This window comes from Budorcas taxicolor, chromosome 8 (genome assembly GCF_023091745.1).
Source record: "Budorcas taxicolor isolate Tak-1 chromosome 8, Takin1.1, whole genome shotgun sequence".
Classification (NCBI taxonomy): domain Eukaryota; kingdom Metazoa; phylum Chordata; class Mammalia; order Artiodactyla; family Bovidae; genus Budorcas; species Budorcas taxicolor.
Window position 1 is genome coordinate 93,654,860 of NC_068917.1, and position 27,129 is coordinate 93,681,988.

At 41.6% G+C, this 27,129-nt stretch overlaps 1 protein-coding gene across 1 annotated transcript in view; it reads left to right on the forward strand.

The window, feature by feature from the left end:
- PLPPR1 (phospholipid phosphatase related 1) overlaps positions 1–27,129 on the forward strand; it is a 164,378-nt gene that overhangs the window by 98,299 nt on the left and 38,950 nt on the right. The window contains exon 3 of the mRNA XM_052644631.1: positions 13,492–13,680. Coding sequence (XP_052500591.1) covers positions 13,492–13,680 — 189 coding nt within the window. The remainder of the gene's footprint in view (positions 1–13,491; positions 13,681–27,129) is intronic.

Sequence of the window (27,129 nt, forward strand, 5' to 3'; positions counted from 1 at the left end):
TATCTCTTCACGGCTGCTCCAGCAAAGCGCAACCGCTGCTCCTTACCTTGGATGAAGGGTATCTCCTCGCCGCTGGGAGAAATATCAATAACCTCAGATATGCACATGACACCACCCTTATGGCAGAAAGTGAAGAGGAACTAAAAAGGCTCTTGATGAAAGTGAAAGTGGAGAGTGAAAAAGTTGGCTTAAAGCTCAACATTCAGAAAATGAAGATCATGGCATCCGGTCCCATCACTTCATGGCAGATATATGGGGAAACAGTGGAAACAGTGTCAGACTTTATTTTTTTGTGCTCCAAAATCACTGCAGATGGTGACTGCAGCCATGAAATTAAAAGATTCTTACTCCTTGGAAGGAAAGTTATGACCAACCTAGATAGCATATTCAAAAGCAGAGATATTACTTTGCCAACAAAGGTCCATCTAGTCAAGGCTATGGTTTTTCCAGTGGTCATGTATGGATGTGAGAGTTGGACTGTGAAGAAAGCTGAGCACCGAAGATTTGATGCTTTTGAACTGTGGTGTTGGAGAAGACTCTTGAGAGTCCCTTGGACTGCAAGGAGATCCAACCAGTCCATCCTAAAGGAGATCAGTCCTTGGTGTTTTTTGGAAGGACTGATGCTAAAGCTGAAACTCCAATACTTTGGCCACCTCGTGCGAAGAGTTGACTCATTGGAAAAGACTCTGATGCTGGGAGGGATTGGGGGCAGGAGGAGAAGGGAACGACAGAGGATGAGATGGCGGATAGCATCAATGGACATGAGTTTGAGTGAACTCCGGGAGGTGGTGATGGACAGGGAGGCCTGGCGTGCTGTGATTCATGAGGTTGCAAAGAGTCAGACATAACTGAGTGATTGAACTGAACTGAAGGAGATAAAAAATCTGTGCTCTGAAAACTATAAGATGCTGATAAAAGAAATTAAAGATGACACAAATAGAAGGAAAGATCTACCATGTTCTTGGATTGGAAGAACCGATATCATTAAACTGACTATTCTACCCAAGGCAATATACACAATCAGTGCAATCCCTATCAAATCACCAGTGTCATTTTTCACAGAATGAAGACAAAAAATTTTTAATTTATATAGAAGCACAAAAGACCCCCCAAGCAGCCAAAGCAAGCCTGGGAAAGAAAAACAGAGCTGGAGGAATCATAACCCCTGACTTCAGACTATACTACAAAGCTACAGTAATCAAGACAGTATGGTACTAGCATAAAAAAAGAAATATAGATCCAAATATATATGGAACAGGATAGAAAGCCCAGAGATAAACCCACAGACCTATGGTTAATTTATCTATGACAAAGGAGGGAAGAATATACAATAGAGACAAGACAGTCTCTTCAGTAAATGGTGTTGCAAAAACCAGACAGCTATATGTAAAAGAATGAAATTAGAACATTCTCTAACAGCGTAAACTTAAAATGGATCAAAGACCTAAATGTAAGGCCAGACACTATAAAGCCCTTAAAGGAAAACAGGCAGAGCACTCTGCTGCAACGAAGAGCCTGTGTGCCACAACTAAGACCCAAAACAGCCAAATAAATTAATTAAATGCTAGGAAAGGAGAGCTCTGGGTGGGAAGTGATCAGTCAACCCCTACTCTTACCCCATGCCCATTGAAAAGGACAAGTGAATAGAACTCACAGAATATGAGAAAGGAGGGACTGAGCACTCACTAAGTGCTAAGAAGGCATTAGGCTAAGCATTTTACAGACATCATCTCATTATGCTTAAGTGACACCAGAGGTTCAAATCCTACTCCACCATTCACTAGTTCTGTAAGCTTTGATAAATGTACTCTGCTTTAGATGAGGGTAACTCATCATCTCACAGGGTGGCACGAGTATCATGTAACAATACATTTCAAAGCACATACTTGGCTATATGCTCAGTCAATGGGAGTCATTATGCTCATTCCTTTGGATTTGCTTTTATAATCTCTCTCTCCCCACAGAAAGCCCCATGAGTCCAAAAATCATGTCTGTTTTATAAGTTTTGTTATTTGTTTTTCAGTTTTGTCAACAACTGAAAACCCCCAGTGTCTGCATGTAGTAGGCACTCAATGAATACTAGTTGAATAACTGAACAATCTCATTTCATCTACATCTTTGCCTGTGGTACACCTTTGGTTCTCCTTTAAAAAGGAATGAATTCTCATATATACACTGGTCCATACTAAGGTTCTCAGTTTTTACATGAGGATGTCATGGTTAACCATAACTTAACTGCCTACTAATTAAAAGATTCTGGACTGAGGGGGAAATGGAGAGTTACTAATCAACAGGTATGAAGTTTCAGGGTACCGAGTTCAGATCCCAGGGATTTAAGCTCTATTGGTACTATCTAGACGTGATGCTTTTTCTTCAGAAAAATACCAGAGGATCAGCACAGACAGATGCAGTAGCCACAATCTCAGTCCCTATGCAGGCTGACAGCAATGTGACCAGTGGTGACCATTATATGTTTTTTAAATGTTAGACATGCTGGATCCATCCATTTCCTATATTACTGATTACAAAAGTATTATACAGCTCAAAAAAAACTGGGGAATAAGCTCTAAAAATGTGCTGTACATTGGACCTACAGTGATCAATAACATAATGGTACTCTTAAATATTTGTTAAGAACATAGATCTCATTTTAAGTGTTCTTACCACAATAATTTTTAAAATCTTTCAGAATAAAAAATAGACAATTAAGAATCAAGTGCATTGACAAAAGAAGACTAATTGCTTAATATTTTTATCCTGTCATTTCTTGAGAGAAGATATCCTTTACAAATAGCAAACTAAGAATAGTTTGACTCTTGAAAATTCATATTTGTAGAAATAAGATGCTTGTTAAGCATCTTTTCTATCTTTTGTACATGGAAAAATTGGTTGATCATTCAGTCTTGGCTAATGCAATGATTTTATGTTCTCATGTATTTTAGTACATGTGGTATTGTTTGCTTATTCAGAAAACACTGTATATTCTACTTAAGTCTAACAGTGTTTGAGTGCCTATTCAGTGTAGGCATTTTTAACGTATTTTTAAATTGACATATGGTAAAAATTTACTCTTTTTGATATACATTTCCACGAGCATTGAGAAGTGGTTTTGATATACTAAATCATATAGTTCTCTTACTTCTCTCATGAGCATTTCACAGGTGAGGAAACTAAGGCATAGACAGGTTAAGCAATTGGTTTGAAAAGATACAGTAGTAATTACTAGATTTGGGATTTTAACTTACATGTCTTAGTCATTAAGAATAAGGAACTTGCTTACGATGAGACAGGTATCTAATAAAATCCCATTAAAAGATTTTTAAAAATATAACTGAAAGAAAGAAATATACTTTACTTTGTAGTATACATTCTCCTTCTGCCTATATGTTGCATACTCAAAAAAAGTTTCACATAAAAACACTTGTCCTTGGGACTGGGAGTTTGGGATTAGCAAGTGCAAACTAGTATATATCAGATGGCTAAAAAACAGGGTCCTACTGTATAGCACAGGGAACTATATTCAATATATTGTAATAAACCAAAATGGGAAAAATATGAAAAATAATATGTATATGTATAACTGAGTCACTTTGCTGTACAGAAGAAATTAACACAACATTGTTAGTCAAGCATGCTTTAATAAAAATTTTTCAGAGACTTGTCCTTATTCTATGTAAAACTCTCTAATATATACAATTTCTTTCTGTTCTTTTTCCCTACAAAATTCTGGCTGAACTCCAAACTGTGTACATTTGTTTCAAAATCCACTAACGGTTTCATACCTTCAGCTTAGAAACCAAGTATAATAAAGGACATATTAAGATACAGTATCCCTAAATGAAGTTATAATGATTAGGGGTGTAATTTATTAAGCATGTACTATATGCCAAAATACTATCATCAAATTTATGTATAATATCATCAATTCTCCTCACAACCCTGAAAAGTAATGCAGTCTTTTCTCACAGAAGAAGCCAGGATGCGAAAAGCTTAAGATTTGTCCTACAGAGAGCAGACTGATCAAAGGTTACTTCCACTCAGTTCAGTTCAGTCTCTCAGTCGTGTCCGACTCTTTGCGACCCCAAGAATCGCAGCACACCAGGCCTCCCTGTTCATCACCAACTCCCAGAGTTCACTCAGACTCACGTCCATCGAGTCAGTGATGCCATCCGGCCATCTCATCCTCTGTCGTCCCCTTCTCCTCCTGCCCCCAATCCCTCCCAGCATTAGAGTCTTCCCCAATGAGTCAACTCTATGCATGAGGTGGCCAAAGTACTGGAGTTTCAGCTTCAGCATCATTCCTTCCAAAGAAATCCCAGGACTGATCTCCTTCAGAATGGACTGGCTGGATCTCCCTGCAGTCCAAGGGACGCTCAAGAGTCTTCTCCAACAGCACAGTTCAAAAGCATCAATTCTTCGGCACTCAGCCTTCTTCACAGTCCAACTCTCGCATCCATACATGACCACAGGAAAAACTATAGCCTTGACTAGATGGACCTTTGTTGGCAAAGTAACGTCTCTGCTTTTCAATATGCTATCTAGGTTGGTCATAACTTTTCTTCCAAGGAGTAAGCGTCTTTTAATTTCATGGCTGCAGTCACCATCTGCAGTGATTTTGGGGCCCAAAAAAATAAAGTCTGACACTGCTTCCACTGTTTCCCCATCTATTTCCCATGAAGTGATGGGACCAGATGCCATGATCTTCGTTTTCTGAATGTTGAGCTTTAAGCCAACTTTTTCACTCTCCTCTTTCACTTTCATCAAGAGGCTTTTTAGTTCCTCTTCACTTTCTGCCATAAGGGTGGTATCATCTGCATATCTGAGGTTATTGATATTTCTCCCGGCTATCTTGATTCCAGCTTGTATTTCTTCCAGCCCAGCGTTTCTCATGGTGTACTCTGCATAGAAGTTAAATAAGCAGGGTGACAATATACAGCCTTGATGTACTCCTTTTCCTATTTGGAACCAGTCTGTTGTTCCATGTCCAGTTCTAACTGTTGCATCCTGACCTGCATACAGATTTCTCAAGAGGCAGGTCAGGTGGTCTGGTATTCCCATCTCTTTCAGAAGTTTCCACAGTTTGCTGTGATCCACACAGTCAAAGGCTTTGGCATAGTCAATAAAGCAGAAGTAGGACGTTTTTCTGGAACTCTCGTGCTTTTTCAATGAGCCAGTGGATGTTGGCAATTTGATCTCTGGTTCCTCTGCCTTTTCTAAAACCAGCTTGAACATCTGGAATTTCACAGTTCACATATTGCTGAAGCCTGGCTTAGAGAATTTTGAGCATTACTTTACTAGCATGTGCTGATGTGCTCAGTCGTGGCTGACTCTTTATGACTCTATGGACTGAAGCCTGCCAGGTTCCTCTGACCATGGAATTTTCCAGGCAAGAATACTGGAATGGGTTGCCTTTTCCCTCTCCATGTGAAGAATGTGAGATGAGCACAATTGTGCATTAGTTTGAGCATTCTTTGGTCAAACAGGAGATGGCAAGTGTGAATGTCAACATTCTAGGAAGCAGCGAACTAAAATGGATTGGAATGGGTGAATTTACTCAGATGACCATTATATCTACTACTATGGGCAGGAATCCCTTAGAAGAAATGGAGTAGCCATCATAGTCAAGAAAAGAGTCTGAAATGCAGTACTTGGGTGCAATCTCAAAAATGACAGAGTGATCGCTGTACATTTCCAAGGCAAACCATTCAATATCACAGTAATCCAAGTCTATGCCCCAACCAGTAATGCTGAAGAAGCTAAAATTGAATGGTTCTATGAAGACCTACGAGACCTTTTAGAACTAACACCCAAAAAAGATGTCCTTTTCATTATAGGGGACTGGAATGCAAAAGTAGGAAGTTAAGAAACACCTGGAGTAACAGGCAAATTTGGCCTTGGAATACAGAATGAATCAGGGCAAAGGCTAATAGAGTTTTTGCCAAGAGAATGCACTGGTCATAGCAAACACCCTCTTCCAACAATACAGGAGAAGACTCTACACATGGACATCACCAGATGGTCAACACCGAAAGCAGATTGATTATATTCTTTGCAGCCAAAGATGGAGAAGCTCTATATAGTCAGCAAAAACAAGACCAGGAGGTGACTGTGGCTCAGATCATGAACTCCTTATTGCCAAATTCAGACTTAAATTGAAGAAAAGTGGGGAAAACCACTAGACCATTCATGTATGACCTAAATCAAATCCCTTATGATTATACAGTGGAAGTGAGAAATAGGTTTAAGGGACTAGATCTGATAGAGTGCCTGATGAACTATGGAGTTTCATGACATTGTGGTATCATTAAAAAATGAAATCAATTTTTTAAAAAATATGTGGATCTGTGTTTCCCTAGCAGAATGCTTATGAAAAGGTCGTATCTAATTCACTGCTACCCAGTAGTTTTTAAAAACCTAATCTGAGAGAAACTATAATAAAGAATGTGGAAGAATACAGTCTATGCCTTCTTCTAGAACATGCTTTCTATTGAGTCAGATATTGCTCTAAATACTACACAATCCTCATTTAATCTGCACAAAGACCTGAAGAGGTAGGTGCTGTAGTATTACTAGCCCCTTCACTTTATTAATGAGGAAACAGAGGCACAGGAATTTGTCACATTCCTAGTAAGCAGCAGAGTGGGTTTCCAGGCTAGGCAGTCTTAACTTTTCATTGTGCTGTATCTCTCAAGTGTAAGCTACACTGAATCATGATATCCACCTCCTCCCTTCTATCTCACAGTATTGTTTTTGTGCATTTAGCTTTAATGTGATGTCATCAGCCTATGTTAGAGTTGATATGAAATCCCATATAAGGAACAGCACAGTCACTCTCAGCATGGTCATTGCTTATCATGTTGCTTGTGAGGACCCAGGATGAATTTCTGTCCAGTCACTCTATCAGAAAGATTCTACTTACCTTTATTTAACCATTGGTTGGTTTTTATCTTATAGTTACTGTGAAATGTGAAACTGACCAGTAATTCCTTATTGTGTTGTCTATAAGACAACTTATACTCAAGGACATAATTCCTGTCTCCATATTTATTTCTTCTGTTCCAACAGTTCACTGATGCTTACTTAATTTGGTAAAAGTTGGTATAACTTCTTTTTGAAACAAAATGAGAATATATAAACATGCCTCATGGCATATTTATGAGTTATTATTGACCTTCATCAGTTTAGTTCAGTCGCTCAGTCGTGTCCAACTCTTTTTGACCCCATGAACCATAGCACACCAGGCCTCCCTGTCCATCACCAACTCCCGAAGTCCACCCAAACCCATGTTCATTGTGTTGGTGATGCCATCCAACCATCTCATCCTCTGTCGTCCCCTTCTCCTCCTTTCATCAATCTTTCCCAGCATCAGGGTCTTTTCAAATGAGTCAGCTCTCCACATCAGGTGGCCAAAATATTGGAGTTTCAGCTTCAACATTAGTCCTTTCAGTGAACACCCAGGACTGATCTCCTTTAGAATGGACTGGTTGGATCTCCTTGCAGTCCAAGGGACTCTCAACAGTCTTCTCCAACACCACAGTTCAAAAGCATCAATTCTTCAGTGCTCAGCTTTCTTTATAGTCCAACTCTCACACCCATATGTGAATACTGGAGAAACCATAGCCTTGGCTAAACGGACCTTTGTTGGCAAAGTAATGTCTCTGCTTTTTAATTTGCTGTCTAGGTTAGTCATAACTTTCCTTCCAAGGAGCAAGCGTCTTTTAATTTCATGGCTGCAATCACCATCTACAGTGATTTTGGAGCGCAGAAAAATAAAGCCAACCACTGTTTCCACTGTTTCCCCATCTATTTGTCATGAAGTGATGGGACTAGATGCCATGATCTTAGTTTTCTGAATGTTGAGCTTTAAGCCAACTTTTTCACTCTCCTCTTTCACTTTCATCAAGAGGCTACTGAGTTCTTCTTCACTTTCGGCCATAAGGGTGGTGTCATCTTCATACAGATGAAGAAATTGATTCCAGGAGACATTTGAATAAAGTACTCAAGTCTGGGGACTTCGCTTGTGATTCAGTGGCTAAGACTTTACACTCCCAATGCAGGGGGCCCAGATTCGATCCCTAGTTAGGGAACTAGATCCCACATGCTGCAACTAAGACCAGCACAGTCAAATAAGTTTTTTTAAGTACTCAAGTCTGTAGCACATGGTTTAGCCCTTAATATTATGCTGACATGTTTCTCACCTGATTTTCCTCAGGCTGGCAGAGTGTGTGTGAAGAAATACATCATAATTACAATAGTAATCCTAGATTCAGCCAAGTTGTGTGACCTTATACAATTCATGTTCTCTCTCTGGGCTTCTGTTTCCTCTTCTATAAAATGGAAATAATATGTGTACCATTTTGGTTGGTTGAGCACAGAGAAAAGAGTTGATTTATGTCGTGTGCTTAGAACAGTTCCCAAGATATGCATAGTATAGATCATCTCCTTTACCATCACCATCTCCTCCATCTCCTACTCATTCTGTTTCTCCTTGGCTCTCGCCCCTGTTGTTGTGGAAGACTTCCGGTTCCTCTCACAGCATCACTTTTATTTCTAAGGGTTCCCAGGGAGGTCTCACGGGGCTCACTGTCAGTTTTCTGAGGTGTTTCCCCTCCAGCTTACGATCTTGTTCCCACTTCCATCAGTACCACTTGAGGGTGTCCCACCCCAGCTGTTTTGTGCAGCTACTGACCTTGATGCCTAACATGCTTTGCCAGTACTGAATATGCCTAGAAGTTCTAAGACTTCGCTTCTGCATCGCAACCATGCCAGATCTGATCATCTAAGCTCTGATGCAGCATTCCTTCTGCTCTGAGTATCCTTTATCCTCTCTATGGAATTGAACAAATGTCCCTGGGACTAAGTCAAAACCAATATCCTGAACACACACCTCTCTGCCTTCTCCACCCCCTTGCCCTTGCTCCTCCTCCACACAGCAGCTCCTTCCCTTGCTCTCCTTCTGTCAACACCCATCCCTACTAGGTCACCAACCACATATGAACCCCCAGCTTGGGATCAACTGATGCCCTCCTACAGATCACTGTTTCCTGTGTTGATGTGTGCTCCCAGTTGGGTCACAAATGAATTGAGATTAGAGAGCATACCTGAGAATTCCTCACCTTCACTACACTTAGTTCGGGACTGAACACAGAGATAGTTTTCAGAAACAATTGTTGGTTGGCTGATTAATTGGCATTGGTCTCGATCACTTCTGGCAAGACCAGAATAAGAAAGCTTTTGGGGGAGGGAAGCATTCATTGCCTCAGGTAGAGTGACTGAGCACCCCAATTTGTTCAAGACACACAAACATCTCCATGTTGACACTGAAAGGTCCACGTCCCAGGACACCCCTTGGTCCTGGGCAAACTAAGATGACTGGTCACTTAGCAATAGGATCCCTCAGTTCCAACTATGCCCTTTAGAGACTTCCCTGGTGGTCCAGAAGCTAAGAGTTCAAGCTTCCCTGGTCGGGGAACTAGATCCCACATGCTGCAACCAGGACTGACACAGTCAAATAAATAAATTTTAAAAAATCTTAAAATAAAAATGTCCCCTTTACACTCCAAACCAGATACCAGTCCTCTCATTCCCATATCATGAGTCTGCCCCTACATCCCTGGACACACACACAAACACACACACACAGTTTCACTCACTCACATGAGTCATACACCATTATCTGTGCCCTGCTCTCCTAGCTTGTACCCTGTCATATAAATTAGTGGTCCACAATTGCTTCAGACTTTACCAACCAAAGGAAAATATATGTGTCATCTCAGTCTCTCCTCTCAGCTTTGTGACCTTCCCAGTTACCCCTCTGTGACCTTAACTTTTCTCCCATCAGCGGAGGGATGGGAGAAACAAAGGACTGTGGACTCTGAGAAGCTGGATTTCATACACTGCTGGCTGCTACCTTCTGAATCTTCATGGAATGATCAGGACTTAATGCATCCTCATATATCGGGTTGTCATTCTCAGGAAGTGAGAGCTTAGGAGAATCCCTGGGACGGGAGCTCTTGACACCTTATCTCCCCACAGCCTTAACTGCTCTTTTCACACTGGTATCATCATCCCTGCCACCAGCACTTGGGTCCGGCACAGCCTCGCCATCTGCTCATGTGACACCGACATTATGGCCACCCTCCAGGCCTCCCTAGCTGGGGCTGGAGAAGGCAGCGCAGACGGCAAGGGTGCCAGCTGGCACAAGTGACACAAACCTAGACAGTGATGAATGCAGCCCAGGATAGGGAGGAGGAAGGGAGGATGCTGACACCTAATTGTGTGTTATCCATGCTGTGCCTTTGCCCATGGAAGCAGAATCAATGTGCTTCTCCTGTTCCTGTACTTCTTTTTAATACATGGTCATGAGAGAAAGCTGGATTCCCTGGTGGCTCAAACGGTAAAGATCTGCCTACAATGTGGGAGACCCGGGTTTGATCCCCAGGTCAGGAAGATCTCCTGGAGAAGGAAATGGCAACCCACTCCAGTATTCTTGCCTGGAAAATCCCATGGATGGAGGAGCCTGGTAGGCTATAGTCCATGGGATCACAAAGAGTCAGACACGACTGAGTGACTTCATTTTCACTTTCTTTCATGAAAGAACATTCAATAGAAAAGAAGCCTGTGCTCATGGTAAAGAATCTGCCTGCAATGCAGGAGATCTGGGTTCAGTCTCTGGGTTGGGAAGATCCCCTGGAGGAGGGCATGGCAAACCACTCCAATATCCCTGCCCGGGGAATCCCATGGACAAAGGAACCTGGCAGGCTACAGTCCATAGGGTTTCACAGAGTCAGACATGACAGAAGTGACCTAACATGCACACACACATTATATATGTATAATGTATATGTATAATAATGTATACAATGTGTATATATATGTATGATTGTATGTACACACAAATATACATATAGATCATTTGTATATAGACCATATATATGTGTGTATATATATATATATATATACACACACAGTTTTGCTATCATTTACTTCCTTTTACCTTTTTCTCTTTTAAATGTAAGTGGTAGCACAAATGCACCTAATAAAATATAATATTCCTCTTCAATAGAGGAAGCTAGATGCCATTTATTTATTTTTGTTTTATCCAAAAAGCCCCCATTGATCTGCCTGTTCTCCAATCACATTTCTCCTAAGGACTAATGAAGCTGAGAGAGAGAAAATGTGCTTCCTGCCACATGGATAAGATAAACAGAAATCAGATCATGCCTGTGCAGAAAACAGAAACAGAGGCAGAGCCCCCAAACTGTTGGAATCCTAGTGTTAGCTCCAAAACATTCAGGTCAGCTGGCTAGCTTCCTTCCCATCCAGTCAATCCAACTGAGCAGTGCAACAAAAGAAAAACAGAAGCATCCTGGCCTTGACTTTATCAACTAGCTGCCAGCAAGAGCACCATTCAGTGGGGCAGCTCGGGAGCACCTATTTCTCATCCTTATAGGAAACATCTGTATCCAAGTTTGTTTTAAAGAGGAAAGAAATAAAATGCTTGAAACAGTAGAGATGGTGGCAGGAGCACTGGTAACTTACACATGCCAATAAACAACTTCAGGCACCAAGAAACGCACACAAACGTCTAGAGATTACTGCATGGTCAGAAGTTGTGACAGAAGGTCCACTGGGGAGGAAGGTAGCAAATGTCAGATAATGGAATATAATCCCTGTAGAGCCAGAGACAAGCTGTGTGTGAGAGTGATTGGAAAGTATGATTTGGAGCCTACAGACCTTTATAGCAGGATGGTTAGGAGTTTGCACTTTGAACTCGGTGCAGGCAGAGATAATTCAAGGCTCCTGAACCAAAGAGGAAAGGCATGAGTTAGAGAAAATGGACGACTGGGGAAGATTCTTAACTCAAATGACCTTTAAAGACAATGAGGAGGAGGAATCGCGAAGCTAACATTCCAGAAGCAGAGACCATGCCTGGTATGAAAGAGTGGGCAGAGTGCAAGGCTCTGCTCTGGTGTTGTAGTGAAAGAAATGGACATGAATGTGGATAAAGATGACAAACAGTGCCTCTCTGCATGAGAGCTGAGCCACCTTGCCTCCCCCCGTAACTTGTATAGGAGGTGATTTGCACTCCATGACAGGTGTTTTGCCCCCTGGAGATCAGAAAATGTGGGTTTCTTGTCCTGGGTCTAACACTAACTAGCTATGTGACCTTGGGTTTGTCACTCCAGGGCTGGAATAAAAACTGGAGACTAAACCCTCAAAGATTATCCTTCTTCCTCCCTGCCCCTTATGTACTTCCACACAGAAACAATTTTTAAGCCATAAAAGACACACTACCAAGTTCTAATTTTTCCCAAAATGATTACTTTGATACTTTTAAACAAATCAACATTTTAAAATACTTTTTTCTCCATTTCAGTTTCCTTGTTTTGCTGATTGTCAACGTAAGCACATGTTTGGTTTACTTATTGGATAATCCAGCAGTAGTTAGTTCTCCTTGCTGGGCCTGTTTTCTCATCTAAGAAATAAAGGTTTTAGATGAGAAAACTTCCAAGGTCTTTTCCAGCTTAATTTTCTATAATTTTATAATCTCAAAGACCTCTTTTCTATCTACCTTTATCACCATCTCATCTTGCCATTTTGGTGTTTCTATTGTGAATGAGGAAAATAATGGTGTTTCCATACTCCCGCAACTCGTCACACCTATTAAAGGCTTCGTCTAAACCTCGGTGAGTATCTGGGACATGTCTGAGCTAAACCAAAGGATAAAACTGTGTCCCTTTTTGTGTCCAAACTTTATGAAGTACATTTAGAATAAGATGTCATCATCAGCAAAGTCCTTTATTGACTGGTAGAAAACCTTTATTAAAGGTAGAAAGCCTTACCTTTATTTTTGGAATAAAGGTAATACCTTTTTGGAAAAGGATAAGAGTTATGACTGATATAGGATACCTATACAATGTTCTTATCCATGCCATTAATTTAGGGTGTAGTTCTGAAAATTTCCCTTAGCCTTTCTAGGCTTTAGCTTTCCTGATCATTCATTCCTTTGTGCATTCGTTCACCATTTACCTGCCTCTAATACTTTATAATAAGGTAAGTTTATCTCTGATATTTTCTGAAATTTTCCATGAGCAGATCTCATGCTACATCTGGCCAATTCACATGCCACTGTCCTTTGACTTTTCACCTCTGTCCTGAATGGCAGCATTGCCTTGGTTCCCACGGAATCCTCTGGGAAGGGCGGGGGGTGGGGGGCAGCAGAAGCTGGGTCTCTCTGCAAACGATGCTGTGGTCTGCCTCTCAGATGGGAGCCGTTCTTATTTGCTGGAAGGTTTATATAACAGACGTTACAAGGCAGACAAGTAAGCACACACTCCCTGAGCCCGGCACACGTGGAGCCAGACACGCAGACACTTGCCGGTACCAGTACAAGGAGAGCTGCCGGGTGATGGAGGGAGTATGCTCTGAGGGGCGGGCACAGCTCCAAAGCCCTGCTAATGTCTCTGTGTGGCCATGCTGTATTTTCAGCTTGTCATCATGGCTGGGACAGTGCTGCTTGCCTACTACTTCGAATGCACTGACACTTTTCAGGTGCATATCCAAGGATTCTTCTGTCAGGACGGAGACTTAATGAAGCCTTACCCGGGGACAGAGGAGGAAAGCTTCATCACCCCTCTGCTGCTCTACTGTGTGCTGGCTGCAACCCCAACTGCTATTGTAAGTACAGAAAGAGATTTCCCTCTTTCCTGTTGGATCCTAAACAACATTTTCCGTCTGCCTTTTCTCCTCTTTCCTCTCTTCCTGGGCGTACAGCAGCAGCCTTATTAGCTGTGTCCTTTTCCGGTCAAAACAGAGTGAGTAGAGCCCTGCATAAAATCTCATCTAAGTAGGCCTTGTCTTTTACAGGTGGCTTTTGCTTTTCAGTGCCTGAATTGAAATATATATAATTTTTAAAGTATGTCTGAATATATAAGTCAATAGTCATGAGTGGCTGTCATGTTAAGTATAGCAATTGAGCTCTTGAAAAAAAAAAAAGTATGGCGTGCGTTGTGTGTATTCAGAAGAGGTCGTGAATGTAAATGCTGGCCTCGATATAAAGACTCACGTCAGATTGGAACAGAACTCCCCCCCCCCCCCCCCCAACCAGCCTGCATCTCCTGTTCTTCTGACTGAACTTCCAGAGAGGCCGGAGATGAGAGAAATCGCTCAACCTGATTTGCCGTGATTCATTCTGGGCAGCTCTGGCTCTCCTCACACTGCATGACATTCAATTAAGTTGCAACTTTACTTTCATTGATTGCACTCTTCTCTCTCATGAGGAAAAAAAAAAAAAGATTGGCCCAACAGTCCTCTAGGGAGACTGTTTCAAAAACATAAAACTCACAGATCTGTATTGTCTAGTAAAGTGATTTAACACTTAGACATCTTAATTTTAACTTTAAAAAATGACTTTGAATTTTAAAATAAACGTTTCTTTGTACATGCTATGGGGTCAGATTATTTGGGATGTGATCCCAGTTATCATTTGCTCCTTTTTTCTTCCAAAGCTTCCTTCCCCTCAACTCCCCCTCCTCCCCCTACCCTTTCTCCCTCATCCCCCACTCCCCTCTCTTTGGGACAGTAATAAAAATACCACTGGCATGCTGAGGAGTGTACTGATTACTCAGATGTTCAGTTCAAGCATTGTTTTCCGTACAAATGTTTTCCTTGCTTTAAGATGAGAAATGGAATTGAATTTAGAGGAGAATATGCACATAATGAGTACTTTAAGTTCATTTTTATCATTAATTCTAGGCTTGACAAGCTCCCCCTTAAATGATAAAGCTCTGCAGTAGGAATTAAGATCAGCTGTGATAAAACATGATCTCTCATGGTGGTGAAAAACACAAGCTTTGCATTCCAACCTACAGGACATCCTGTCTGTGTGACTTTGGGCAAGTCACTGTACTGTTCCCCTCCCCCTCTGCCCCCCAAAATAGGGATGTGACTGCCTAGTTCACAGAGTTATCAAGACTTGAGATGCTTCATACAAATACTTGGCATAGTGTCTAGCATGCGCTAACTGATTAGAAGTAGGGGAAAGAAAGAAAAACTGGAAACTGATCGTCACCTTCTTCAGGATCACAGACGAACTTCCTCTCCCTGCAGAGGAGACTCCATTGAGACCCTTCTCACACCTTCTGTTTAGAGACTCCACTGAGACCTTAGTGACACCTCCTGTTTAGAGTGTTAGGGGATGTGCCCCTCTTAACTTTCCTTTCTCACCAGCCCAGGACTAAGAGAAAGCATAAAAGACCCACTTCCAAGCATCTCAAAAGATGATACAATTCGCTCCCCAGGTAAAGCCTAGAGGCCACATTGGGTTCTATCTGGAATAGCTTAATGGCGGCTCTACCCAGAGGCACTGGGCTTAGCTGGAATCAGGTCCTGGTTTCTTCCTGTCCCATAAACATACCATTTCCTCAAGTTCTCAGACTAGAATCCCTGAGAGATCCATTGACTTACAGACATTTACCTATCTTCTTGCTAGTCCCAGGAAATATCATTGCCTGGGCTCTCCTGCAATTACTTTTTGTAATTATAGAGACATTTTTCCTTTAAAAAAAAGAAAGAGAAAAACTAAGGAAAGCAAAGGAAGCAGATCAATAAAAATTATGAACAAATCAATGAATCAAAAACCAATAGGATTGATAAGTAAAATTACAATCCCCTTGTTCTAACAGAAGACAAAAGTTAAAAAAAGAAAAAATACATAAGCAAAAATATATAAATGTTTAAAAGTCTGTACTATAGTTTTGTTAAAATTGTATGTTCAGCTCTGTGCCAATACATGCTTACCTCTCAATAAAATTGATAATATTCTATGAAAATATAACTTTTTAACAATGCCTTTAATAGAAGTAGAAAACTGAATAGATAACAATACAGAAAATTTTAAACTGTCTAAAATTTATCTCATATCATTGGAGACACATAACTATAATGTAAATTCCTTCAAAATTTCAAGGCATACATAGAAAATCAGTAACTATAAAACTGTTCCGGAGCCTTAAAATAAGCGGAAAGCTTTTCAATGCACATTATAAAGAACACTTAGAAAGTCTATATACACATCCACAAAAGCATCAGGAATGTTAATTGCAAGCAGATGGAAGAGAACTGATAGATTTGTCTACCTGAAAAATATGAGTTTCTACCAAAATAAAAAGTACATAAAGACTGCAAAAAATATTTGCAGAATATGAGACTCCCTTATAAATATTCTTACTACTTAAAAAGATGAGCTTCCTAAAATAAAAGTGGGCAAGGACAAAAATAGACAAAATAAATTGTATGCACATAAACACTTCTAAACTCATGAATTATCACAGGAAAGTAGTTTTTTTAAAGTCCAGAATTTTCCCCATGTAAAACTGGCAAGCGCTTTAAAGAAGTATAACCTGTGTTGTTAAAGGTATAGATACTTTCATACAATTTGAGTCAAAATGGAAACTGAGGGGCTTCCCTGGTAGCTCAGTGGTGGGGGATCCACCTGCCAATGTAGGAGACACTGGTTTCATCCCTGATCCAGGAAGATGCCACACACCATGGAGCAGCTAGGCCCTCGCGCCGCCATTATTGAGCCTGTGGTCTAGAGCCCAGGAGCCACAGCTTCTGAGCCCATGCTCCCTAGAGCCATGGTACACACAGAAGAAGCCTCTGCGATGAGAAGTCCCTGCACCGCAACAAAGAGTAGCTCCCCACAGCTAGACAAAACCTGTGCAAAGCAATGAAGACCCAGTGCAGCCAAAAGTAAATAAATAATATTTTTAAAGAAACTGGCCATTAAAAAATGTAAACTGACATTTTCTTTCTTTTTTCTGACATTTTCTTTTTGAAGAGCAGCTGGTCAAAGATGTACTAAGAGTTTTATAAACTTTGAACCCATTAATTCCATTCCTTGAATTTATGTTAAGGAGATAACCAGAGTAGGGATGTTCAGTCAGCTTTAACAGTAGAAGCATACTTGGTGGTAGCTAAATACACAGAACTAGAGGATTGTCCAAACTCATTATGAGGCAGTGATATTTCTGAAACACCTCCAAGAGAAATGAAGCATGCTTACAATTTAATGAAAAGATTTTTATGAGGGCTAAGAAATTGTATCTAGTATCAGAGGTAAAAGCTTTTTCCCTTTGATAAGAGAATATGAGATTCTCTTAGTTTTCTAGCTCTGTTTCTCCAGAAAAAGAAGGTATGTATCAGTTCTGTTACTAGGCAGAATTAACCGCTGATTGGTGAATTGCCCCTGGACTCAGAGAACTGAGATTACCCAAGACGGTGCCATGCTATGATTTCCCAGTGCAGGTGACTCTGGAAACTTGGAAGCTATGTCTGTGGGACTGCTGCACCATTTATTGACTCTGATGGGACACGATAAGTCTTTTAATGGCTCCTGCATCCTCTGATGTGTCTTTGATCTCCTTGCACCTGAGGTGCCCTGGATCACTGCAAGGAAACTAGCTGAAGAGGAGCAAGTGATGCTGCCCTGTTGGCAAGCCATTAGCTCCTCCCAAGTGGACCAGTGCCAAATGAGACATATGGTTGTCTGTGGCTCTGAATATTTAATAGACCCTAAGAAGACACCACATGTGTGTTACAAGTATAATCCCCAATTTATAATTATACATAAAAAAAACTGGCAAGAAATAAACTAAAACGTACAGCTATTATCTCTGAGTGCTAATGGAACAGTTATTTTTTTTTCTTCTGTTATACAATTAAATTCTATATCAATGCAGTATTTTCAAACTGAAAGATATTTTTAAAATATTCTGATCCTTCTGGCGTAATTATGAAATGACCAATCTTTAGTAAGATTTAAACAGCAATTCTAATAAAAACACATATGACCAAAAAAAAAAAAAAAAAAACAAAAATAAAACAGAACTTTATGAGGAATTTTCCTCTCTGGCAAAGATGATAGATTTCATTCTAAGATTTTCAGCAGAAATTCTTCTCACACTATGAATTTTGATCATATATACTCCTTTTTTCCCCAAATGATATGAACTGACATGGGGTCAAATGCCATGATGGGAAGCCAGGGTAGTATGGCCACTGGACAGGGAACTGAATTTTAAGGATCTAGAGTTCTACTCTAGTTTTCAAGTATGGAACTCTGATTTGGACATTCCACTCCTTTTCTTCTTGGGGAGAAAAGTGTGACCAATAAGGAGGAAGGGCCTTCAAAGATATGTGCTGAGGAATATTCCATAAATGAAGATGGCAGGGATAACTTCTTTTAATTTTCTTGTATTCTGCAGTCCTTGCCTAATTTATCCTCATAGCATCCCAGAGAAATAGAAAAGAGATATCTCAAAGAGCATAGAGAAAGTGTGTGGTCCAATTTCCTTCATTTTTGACTCTGAGTCTGTGAGCTCATTCAGCAAGACAGTCATTAGCTACTTTATTTGTGAGTTAGCTACGTTAAATGATTTGCTGAAGCTTGCAGCTAGTTCTCTATGTGACTGGACAGTAACCCACACATTTGGTTCTATTTTTATTTTCCTCTCAAATGAGGAGCATTTGCTAGGACCCAGCACTGATTACAGCTGATGGGTTAATGGCACAGAGTCCAGTGGCCTTGAAACCCTGCTGTGGTGCTTCATCTTCCCCCAAAACCTGAAAATAAGTGAGCAGCTGCAGGACAGAGAGTGGACCTCTCCTGATGCTCAGGGACATCTCCTGGGAGCAGGGAGCCGTATTCACTTCTGTCCCTCTTGGAGAGGTACGGCATATCCAAGAGCAGTCTGTATCAGGCCACCTGAACACAGATCCCAAGTGCCGAACTCAGCACACCCTACCCTCTGGGTGTGCATCCTTCATCCTCATGCTGCAGCGTCACCCTGTCTCAGGTCTGCTCTGTCAAGAGAAGGAGGGTTGTCAGTTATGGCTTTCCACCCCAGTAATTGTGTGACCTCCGATAAGGCACGTTCCCTCTGTGGGTTGCATTTCTCATCTGTAAAGGTAGGCTGGGGCTAAATGATCTCCAAGACCTTTCTGGTTCTAATATTCCTTAAGAGCTGAACCTCATAATTGGAAGGCTCCAAATGTCAGATTCCCAACTCCTTAGTCTCTCTTAGACTCACAAATTAAACTTTCTGGAGTTTAATTTGTGCCTGGCCCAGGATTACACAGAATGGGGTGTGTGTGTGTGTGTGTGTGTTTTGTCCTTTTTAAGCCCATTTCCTATTTTCCCTGGAGTAGAAAGAAGGCAGGGCTACTCTGGTGACTCAGTGGTAAAGAGTCCTCCTGCCAATGCAGGAGACATGGGTTCAGACCCTAGGTTGAGAAGATCCCCTGGAGGAGGAAAGGACAACCCACTCCAGAGTATTCTTGCTTGGGGAATGCTGGACCTGGTGGGCCACAGTTGATGGGATCACAAAAGAGTCGGACATGACTTAGAGACTAAACAACAATAACAACAAGAAAAGAAGGCAGGACTCCTCAGGGGTGACATGTGACACACACTGATGGCAGTTCTCTAAGAAGGCACCTCAGCCTGGACTTAGCCTTGGTGTTCTGTGTATCCTGTGGTTGATGTGCTAGAGAACAACTAACGCCCTACACTGCCGTGTGTCTCTGAGGATGGGCACTAATTGCAGGGATGCACAAGAGAAGGCATGAGGGAAAGGACTCTGCTGCGGGTTTAATCTGTCACTTCCTATTTCTCCTTTTGTGCTTCGCTGTCAGAAAGGATCAGTATCATGTGGAGGCAAGGCCACATGGGAGCAACCGTGCAGGGACTTAGGAAAGGTTAGAGCTTGGAGTATTTATTGTGTCCAGAACCATTTAGCCAAAAGTGTTGGCCCAGGCTTCCAGGAAATCTGCAGGGTGCATTCTGACCAACGTGGAAACCCTGGCTCACAACTGCCTCAGGCCCCCTGAATAAACTCACAGACTCAAAGGCAGAGAGCCTTTTTGGATAAGAGGATTTAACTCGGTGGAGAATCTGATTTACCCGTATTGTATCTCAGCCCCAGCACCACAGGGCATGAGAAAATAGCTAGTAAACCTTTATTGGCCTCACAACAAAGTGACAGGAGTACTTAAAATTGAAACAGCAGAATGTTTGACGCCCAGCCCAGGAGAATCGACACAGCTCATGGTCTGCACGCAAGTGTACACGTGAGCATACATGCATAAGACTCTGCGAGAATTTCCTAGGAAAGGAAGAGACAAGCATGGTTTGATAGAAAGGCCCAATCTGGAGGAAACTGTGACTCTTCATTTGGGGGGTTTCTAGGCCAGAAGCTCTGGGAGTGAATACAAAAGCTCAAAGCACAGCGTGGATCAGAGAGCGGGCCCTGGTTACAGGCACATCTGTTGCCTGGCTGATGAGGACCGCAGCTGCGGCAGCAGAGGAGACAGTGTCGGCGCCTGAGTGCCTTGTCATCTGCCTCTTCCCGGCTCTGAACAGCCTCAGCTATTGAAACCCCTTTTAACACTTCATCATTCACATCTTTTCCCTTTTGTACATTATCACATGATTTCCTTTGTTTAAAAATAAGAAGCCAGTGCTGTTTTTTCCTTTTATTTTGGCCAAACCATGCAACATGTGGGATCCTAGTTCCCTGACCAGGGATCGAACCCATGCTCCTTGCAGTGGACACGTGGAGTCTAAACCACCAGGGAAGTCCCTATATTTGTTTATCTTTACCATGAGTACATTTTCTTTATTGCAAATGTACTTAGTCATTACAATGTACATTCCCTCCCCCACCCCGGGAAAGCATTATAAATATCCTCATTAACTGCTGCAGATTTTTTCAAAACCTTGAAGAAGAATATCCATTTCCCTATTTACTATCCATGTGATGGATGAATGCTCCAAATTCCTTTCCAGACTGTTTTTCACCCAACATCATCTGAGAGTGAGAGGTCCTTATACCTTTGAGATGTTCCTTACCACCTTTACAATGCCTCTTTTAATGACTGATGATTAGATGATTGTGTTAGGAGTTTTGATTATTTGTTTCTTGAAAAGACTATCATTTGCCTAAAATTATGTGATGATGAGTTACTTGGTGACCACAAAGCATTTTATTTTTTACTGAGAGCAGTATTTTAGCTAACTCATTTTAAATTCCCATTTCTCTTATATCCTCTGTTCAGAAAGGGGGAAAAAAAAGTTCAAGAGAACACCCTGCCTTGGCAAGGTAGTATGCCACCCTGGTGCCTCACTTCATAGCAAGTGTCGATTTCAGAGCCTTCTGCATGGGTAGGTGGTGCCCCTGGATTAAGACCAGTAAGTGAAAAGTGACAAGGAAAGGCACTCGGTCGTGTCTGACTCATTGCAACCCCAGGGACTATACAGTCCATGGAATTCTCTAGGCTGGAATACTGAAGTGGGTAGCCATTTCTTTCTCCAGGGGAATCTTCCCAACCCAGGGATCGAACCCAGGTCTCCCACATTACAGATGGATTCTTTACCAGCTGAGCCACATGGGAAGCAGTAATGATGACTCTCCAATCCACAAAACACTTATTATCTGAGTTGCTGTATCATTTCCAAAGCCATCATCCAAATGGCCTTGATTCTATCGAAGCCTTCAGCTTGGAAAGGCATAGAAAAGTCTACAGCTGAATTCCTTTATTTACACTCAAGTGTGATAAAGCAGACATCAAGAGGTCTTGAACCAAGTGTAGCTCAGCAGCCTAGAGGACTAGAATCCTCTCTGCAGATCTGAGGTGTCACTGGTACTCATCAGGAAAGATTAAACAGAGCATAAAGATGCTGGGCAGCATGGTCAGTATGCTTAAAATCCCCTGGGTCACTTTTAAACAAAATCTACACGAAAAACCCTGGGCCTCAGACAGTAAAGAATCTGCCTGCAATGCAGGAGACCCAGGTTTGATCCCTTGGCCTGGAAGATCCTCTGGAGAAGGGCATGGCAACCCACTCCAGTATTCTTGCCTGGACAATCTCATGGACAGAGGAAGCTGGTGATCTATCAGTCCATGGGGTCACAAAGAGTCAGACACAACTGAGTGACTAACACGTGTGAACACACAACACACACAGCAAAAACCATGCCTGCCTTTCTCAGAAATGCTCATGAGTAAAGAAGGCTCCCAAGGAGGATACTGGAAGCATCTACAACTCCCTGGGACTGACAGATCTGCAGCTACTTAGACACTTATTGAGAAGTGTGCAGAGAACCCTCTTCTCTTCTTCAGAGCATGCTACATGCACACCCAGAGAGGGGCTGGCAGCCTCTGCTGTCCTTTAGAGACACAGGTGACAGGTCTCAGGCAGTGTGATGACTCTGGAGGAGGCTGTGTCCACTTTGCTCCAAGGGAAGATTATTTCATGAGGGCAAAGCCCTGTGGGGTTTGAAAAGTGAATGAAGGCTGGAGGGAGAATCACTATAAGAAACCATGCTGGCCCTGGAGAGCTTAACCAACAGAAGAGAGACTGAAGCCCAATTATGTGATATCAGTTCCCTTAATCAGCACTATCTTGTCAGTTTCTATCATAAAAACAAAGATCTTGGAACTGGAAGAGCAACTTAAAGGTCTCCTACAGAGTTCCCCAAGCTCCAGGATTGCATGTCTAATGATCTGAGTTGGAGCTGGTATAATAATAATAGAAATAAGGCACACGATAAATACAATGCATTTGAATCATCCTGAAACCGTTCCCCCTCCCCAGTCCATGGAAAAATTGTCTTCCATGAAACTGTTCCTTGGTGTTAAAAAAAAAAAAAAAAGGTTAGGGGCCGCTGTAGTCTAACAGATGAGAGATTGACAGATAAGGAACCAGAGAGGTCAGCCAAGTGGTCCAAGACTGGACACCTGGCGAGGGGCAGGGCAGAGCTTGAATCACACCATGTTTCCTTAATCCAGGACAGTTTTTAGTCAATTTCAGCACACATTATTGCCTAGACCAACCAGTAAGTGAAAGCAACAAATACTCCTTGAGCTTCTCTAGATGCTTTTATATACATTTCTAATAATCAATAATTTTCTGATATAATTATTACCCTCATGTTTAAAATCATGGAGGGAAAAAAAAAAAAGCTTGGGAAGGTTCAGTTATCTGCCCAAAGTCACCCCTCAAGAAGGGAAGGAACAGAGATTTCAACTCCAGAGCCTACATTCAAGAAACAGGACTATGTGGGAGAAGGAGAGGGTGGGAAGGGAGTTGGGGGGGCGGGGTTCAGGATGGGTGGATACATGTACACCCGTGGCTGAGTCATGTCAATGTATGGCAAAAACCACCACAATATTGTAAAGTAATTAGCCTCCAACTAAAATAAATAAACTAATTTTAAAAAAAATAAAATCATAAACAAAAAAAGAAACAGCAATGACTTTGATATGCCAAGTATCAGAGCTACAGTAGCATATACATGAACCCCAAACCTATATTCCAGGATCTCTAGAAGCCTTTTGTGATAACAGCCACACAGAACATGCAGTGGATCCCCCTTACAACACGAAATGATGTCTTCCGGTGACTTTTTCTGCAGACTTTATATTTTGCAATCTAAAACACTATCTTCTAAATATTTTCCATTTATATCACTGATGACTTATCAGATCTCCTTAAAACATTGTAAAGACATGAATTCTGAAAGATTTCACCAAACTAATGTATTATATTCCAGGGTTATTTATTTGAAATTTGGGCTTCCATATTTCAAAGGCAAGTTTATCAAGAGTTACTATGAAGTCAGTCAGAAAGAGAAAGATAAATATATATTAACACATATATATAGAATCTAGAAAGATAGTACTGATAATCCTATTTGCAGGGTATCAGAGGAGATATAGACACAAAGAACAGAATTTTGGACGTAGTGCGGGAAGGAGAGGGTGGGATGATTTGAGAGAATAGCCTTGAAACATATACATTACCATGTGTAAAATAAATAGTCGGTGGGAATTTGCTGTACGATGCAGGGAACCCAAAGCCAGTGCTGTGACAATCTAGAGCGGTGGGATGGGGAGGGAGGCAGGAAGGGGAATCAAGGAGGCGGGGACATATGTATACCTAAGGCTGATTTATGTTGATGTATGGAAGAAACCATCACAACATTGTAAAGTAATTATCCTCTAATTAAAATTTTTAAAAAGGAGTTACTCACTAAAAGTATATGTATTGTTATCTAAAAGTTTTTGGTCACTTGTGATAGTAGGCGGCATAGCTGTGGGGAACGAGAGATGCACCAATGGAATTCACTTGCTTGTTCATGGCCAGGGCTAGAGTTTGGCCTTGATCATTTCTCACCGGAGGGTATTCTCATTTGCTATGAGTGATAGCATGCTTGTTAGTCAACAATCTGAAAGGCTGTAATAGGCAAGGCAGCCAGGGCTGAACACATGGAGAGTCCCACATGTCCCAGCTGCCCTCTGAACAGAGTGGTGGATGGAGACAGAGTGTGCATGGCAAACAGACAGATGGAGGAACCCAGTCAGTGCCAGAACCAGAGTCATAAGTCTGCCAGTGTGAGAGGTGGCTTCCAACATGGGCTGGTGGCCTGGCAGGGAAGCAGAATCTCGCCCGCCTCTCTCTCCAAGCAGAATCAGGCCTGTATGAGACTATAGGACCCAGTGGATGGAGAAACAGTACGCTGTGTGCAATCAGTGAAATGAACATCCATGCAGCTCATTCACTGGGACCTGAGAGCTGGATTGTTCCATCAGCAACCTTTATGTCCATCACAGTCTGAACTGAAAATCAGGACTGCTGTCCTACCTTTAACTTGTAAAATGACCCCCTTCCTTCCTTCCTTCTTTACGTAAACAGTATTGCTTAATATACTCAAAGTACTATATCAGTAACTATGCATGCATGCTAAGTTGCTTCAGCCGTGTCCTACTCTGTGCGACCCCATAGACGGCAGCCCACCAGGGTCCTCCATTCACAGGATTCTCCAGGCAAGAATACTGGAGTGGGTTGCCATTTCCTTCTCCATCAGTAACTATATAAGTGAGTATATATTCTAGTTCTGATTTTTTTTTTATATTTCATATCTCAACTCTGATTTGAATATTGTTGACCAATAGTATCAATCTGTATACTGCTTATCCCTGCTGACACAAGAGTCTTAGGACATTTTACTTATGGATTATTTGAGCCCCATACCCTTACACATGGCAAGTTTTGTACGGTGCACCTTGGAGTGATTTTGTTTAGATTTGTATGTGTGCATGCCTGTGTACATATATATGTGCATTTTCTTAAAAAACAAGAATATGTGTAGATTTTCACTCACATTCTTTTGCTCTGCTGTCTCTTATATGAGTGTGTGTGCTCACTCACTCAGTTGTGTCCAGCTCTTTGTGACCCCATGGACTGTAGCCACCAGGCTCCTCTGTCCATGGAGTTTTCCCAACAGGAATCCTGGAGTGGGTTTTGCCGTTTCCTCCTCCAGGGGATCTTCCCAGCCCAAGGATCGAACCTGTGTCTCCTGCGTTGGCAGGAGGATTCTCTACCACTGAACCTCCTGGGAAGCTCCAGATGTCAGGATAGAGATCTGTATAATATGTTGTGGGAACAATGATAAGACAGGGTCTCCCTTTTCCTGAGGGGACCTGGCAAAGGTTTGGGGAGAGTCATGACATTTTCACTGAGTCTGGAAGGATAAATGCTAAAAATTATTTTTCCTTCCTTATAGTCTCCCTCATTAAACCTGTATTCCAAAAAACCTTCATCAATCTGATATGCTTAATTCATTTAACACTGAATAACTGCTATGTGCCTTACACTGGGCTAGGCCCTAGGGATATAACCAGAAGACAGGCAGGACATCCTATAACAAGGAATAACAATGATAGTGTGTATTCATTGTGATAGGAATAGAAAGGAAAACATGAGGTAAGAGATTCATATACAACAAGAACGCTTAAGCTAGGCTCTGGGAGTAGAGAATGCACCCTCAAGGAAATGCTGTTTCATTACCCGACCATGCATGAATTTATCCCCATCTGTTCACTGAGATAAAGAACAGTAATGCAGTGCCATCATTCCAGTGGGGACAAACAAAGCCTTGTGGCACCTCATTTTGAGAGAGAGAAGTCTAACGAGAAAAAAAGGGAAAGCTGAGTTCTTAAAGCTACTCAAATATTTTTACCTGAAGGAGCGTTAATGCATTAATTCCAAAGGATGTCACAAAATATTCCTAGACATATGCAGACAGCGCCTGCCAAGGTGGTCCATGCTGTCCCATCGTTTGCCTGTCTGACCCTGAACTCAGTCTATTCCGGCCAACTTTTCATCCCATTCTGACTTGGCCATAGTTCTACTTCTACTACACCAATCTATCTTGTACTTTAATATCATCTAAAGTTTTCAGTGTTTAAAGCATATTGCATTTGTTTTGTTTTCTGTGTTGTCAATATTAAATACGAATTCAACAAGTATTTTATTGGATCACTACTGAGTAAAAGTGTAGCATTTAAGAGAAAGAACTCTAGAGACAGGTTTCCTGGCTTCAGAGCTAAGACTTGTGATGAACTTGGACAAATTATTTCACCCCTCCATGCCTCAGGTGTCTTATCTGTACAATAGGATAACAGTGTCTACTTATAGACCACCTGCTAGAGTTGCTTCAGACACTGTGTGGCCAAATCCCTAAGAGTTGAGTGTCTCTCAGATGAAGGGGGAAACATCTGTAGATGATTCCAACTTTACAATTCTATCACTTAACTTCCTCCATTCATGGGCCATTCATTATGTTGGTATTTTTATCCATCTAAATAGATATTCTATAATGAAAGGAATATAAGGCATAGAAAGCCTTAAAACATTGATGAAGCTTATCTAAAAAGCATACGCATAGCAAAAGTGTGAGTCAACTAATTTAGAGTAGGAGATGTCACTCAGGCAAACATGCTCAAATAAGATTTGTCATGTAAATAAGGGTAGTATTGCCACATAGTTCAGTTCAGTCACTCAGTCGTGTCCGACTCTTTGCAACCCCATGGACTGCAGCACGCCAGGCCTCCCTGTTATTAACCAACTCCCAGGGTTTATTCAAACTCATGTCCATTGAGTTGGTGATGCCATCCAACCATCTCATCCTCTGTCATCCCCTTCTCCTCCTGCCTTCAATCTTTCCCAGCATCAGGACCTTTTTCAATGAGTCAGCTCTTTGCATCAGGTGGCCAAAGTAT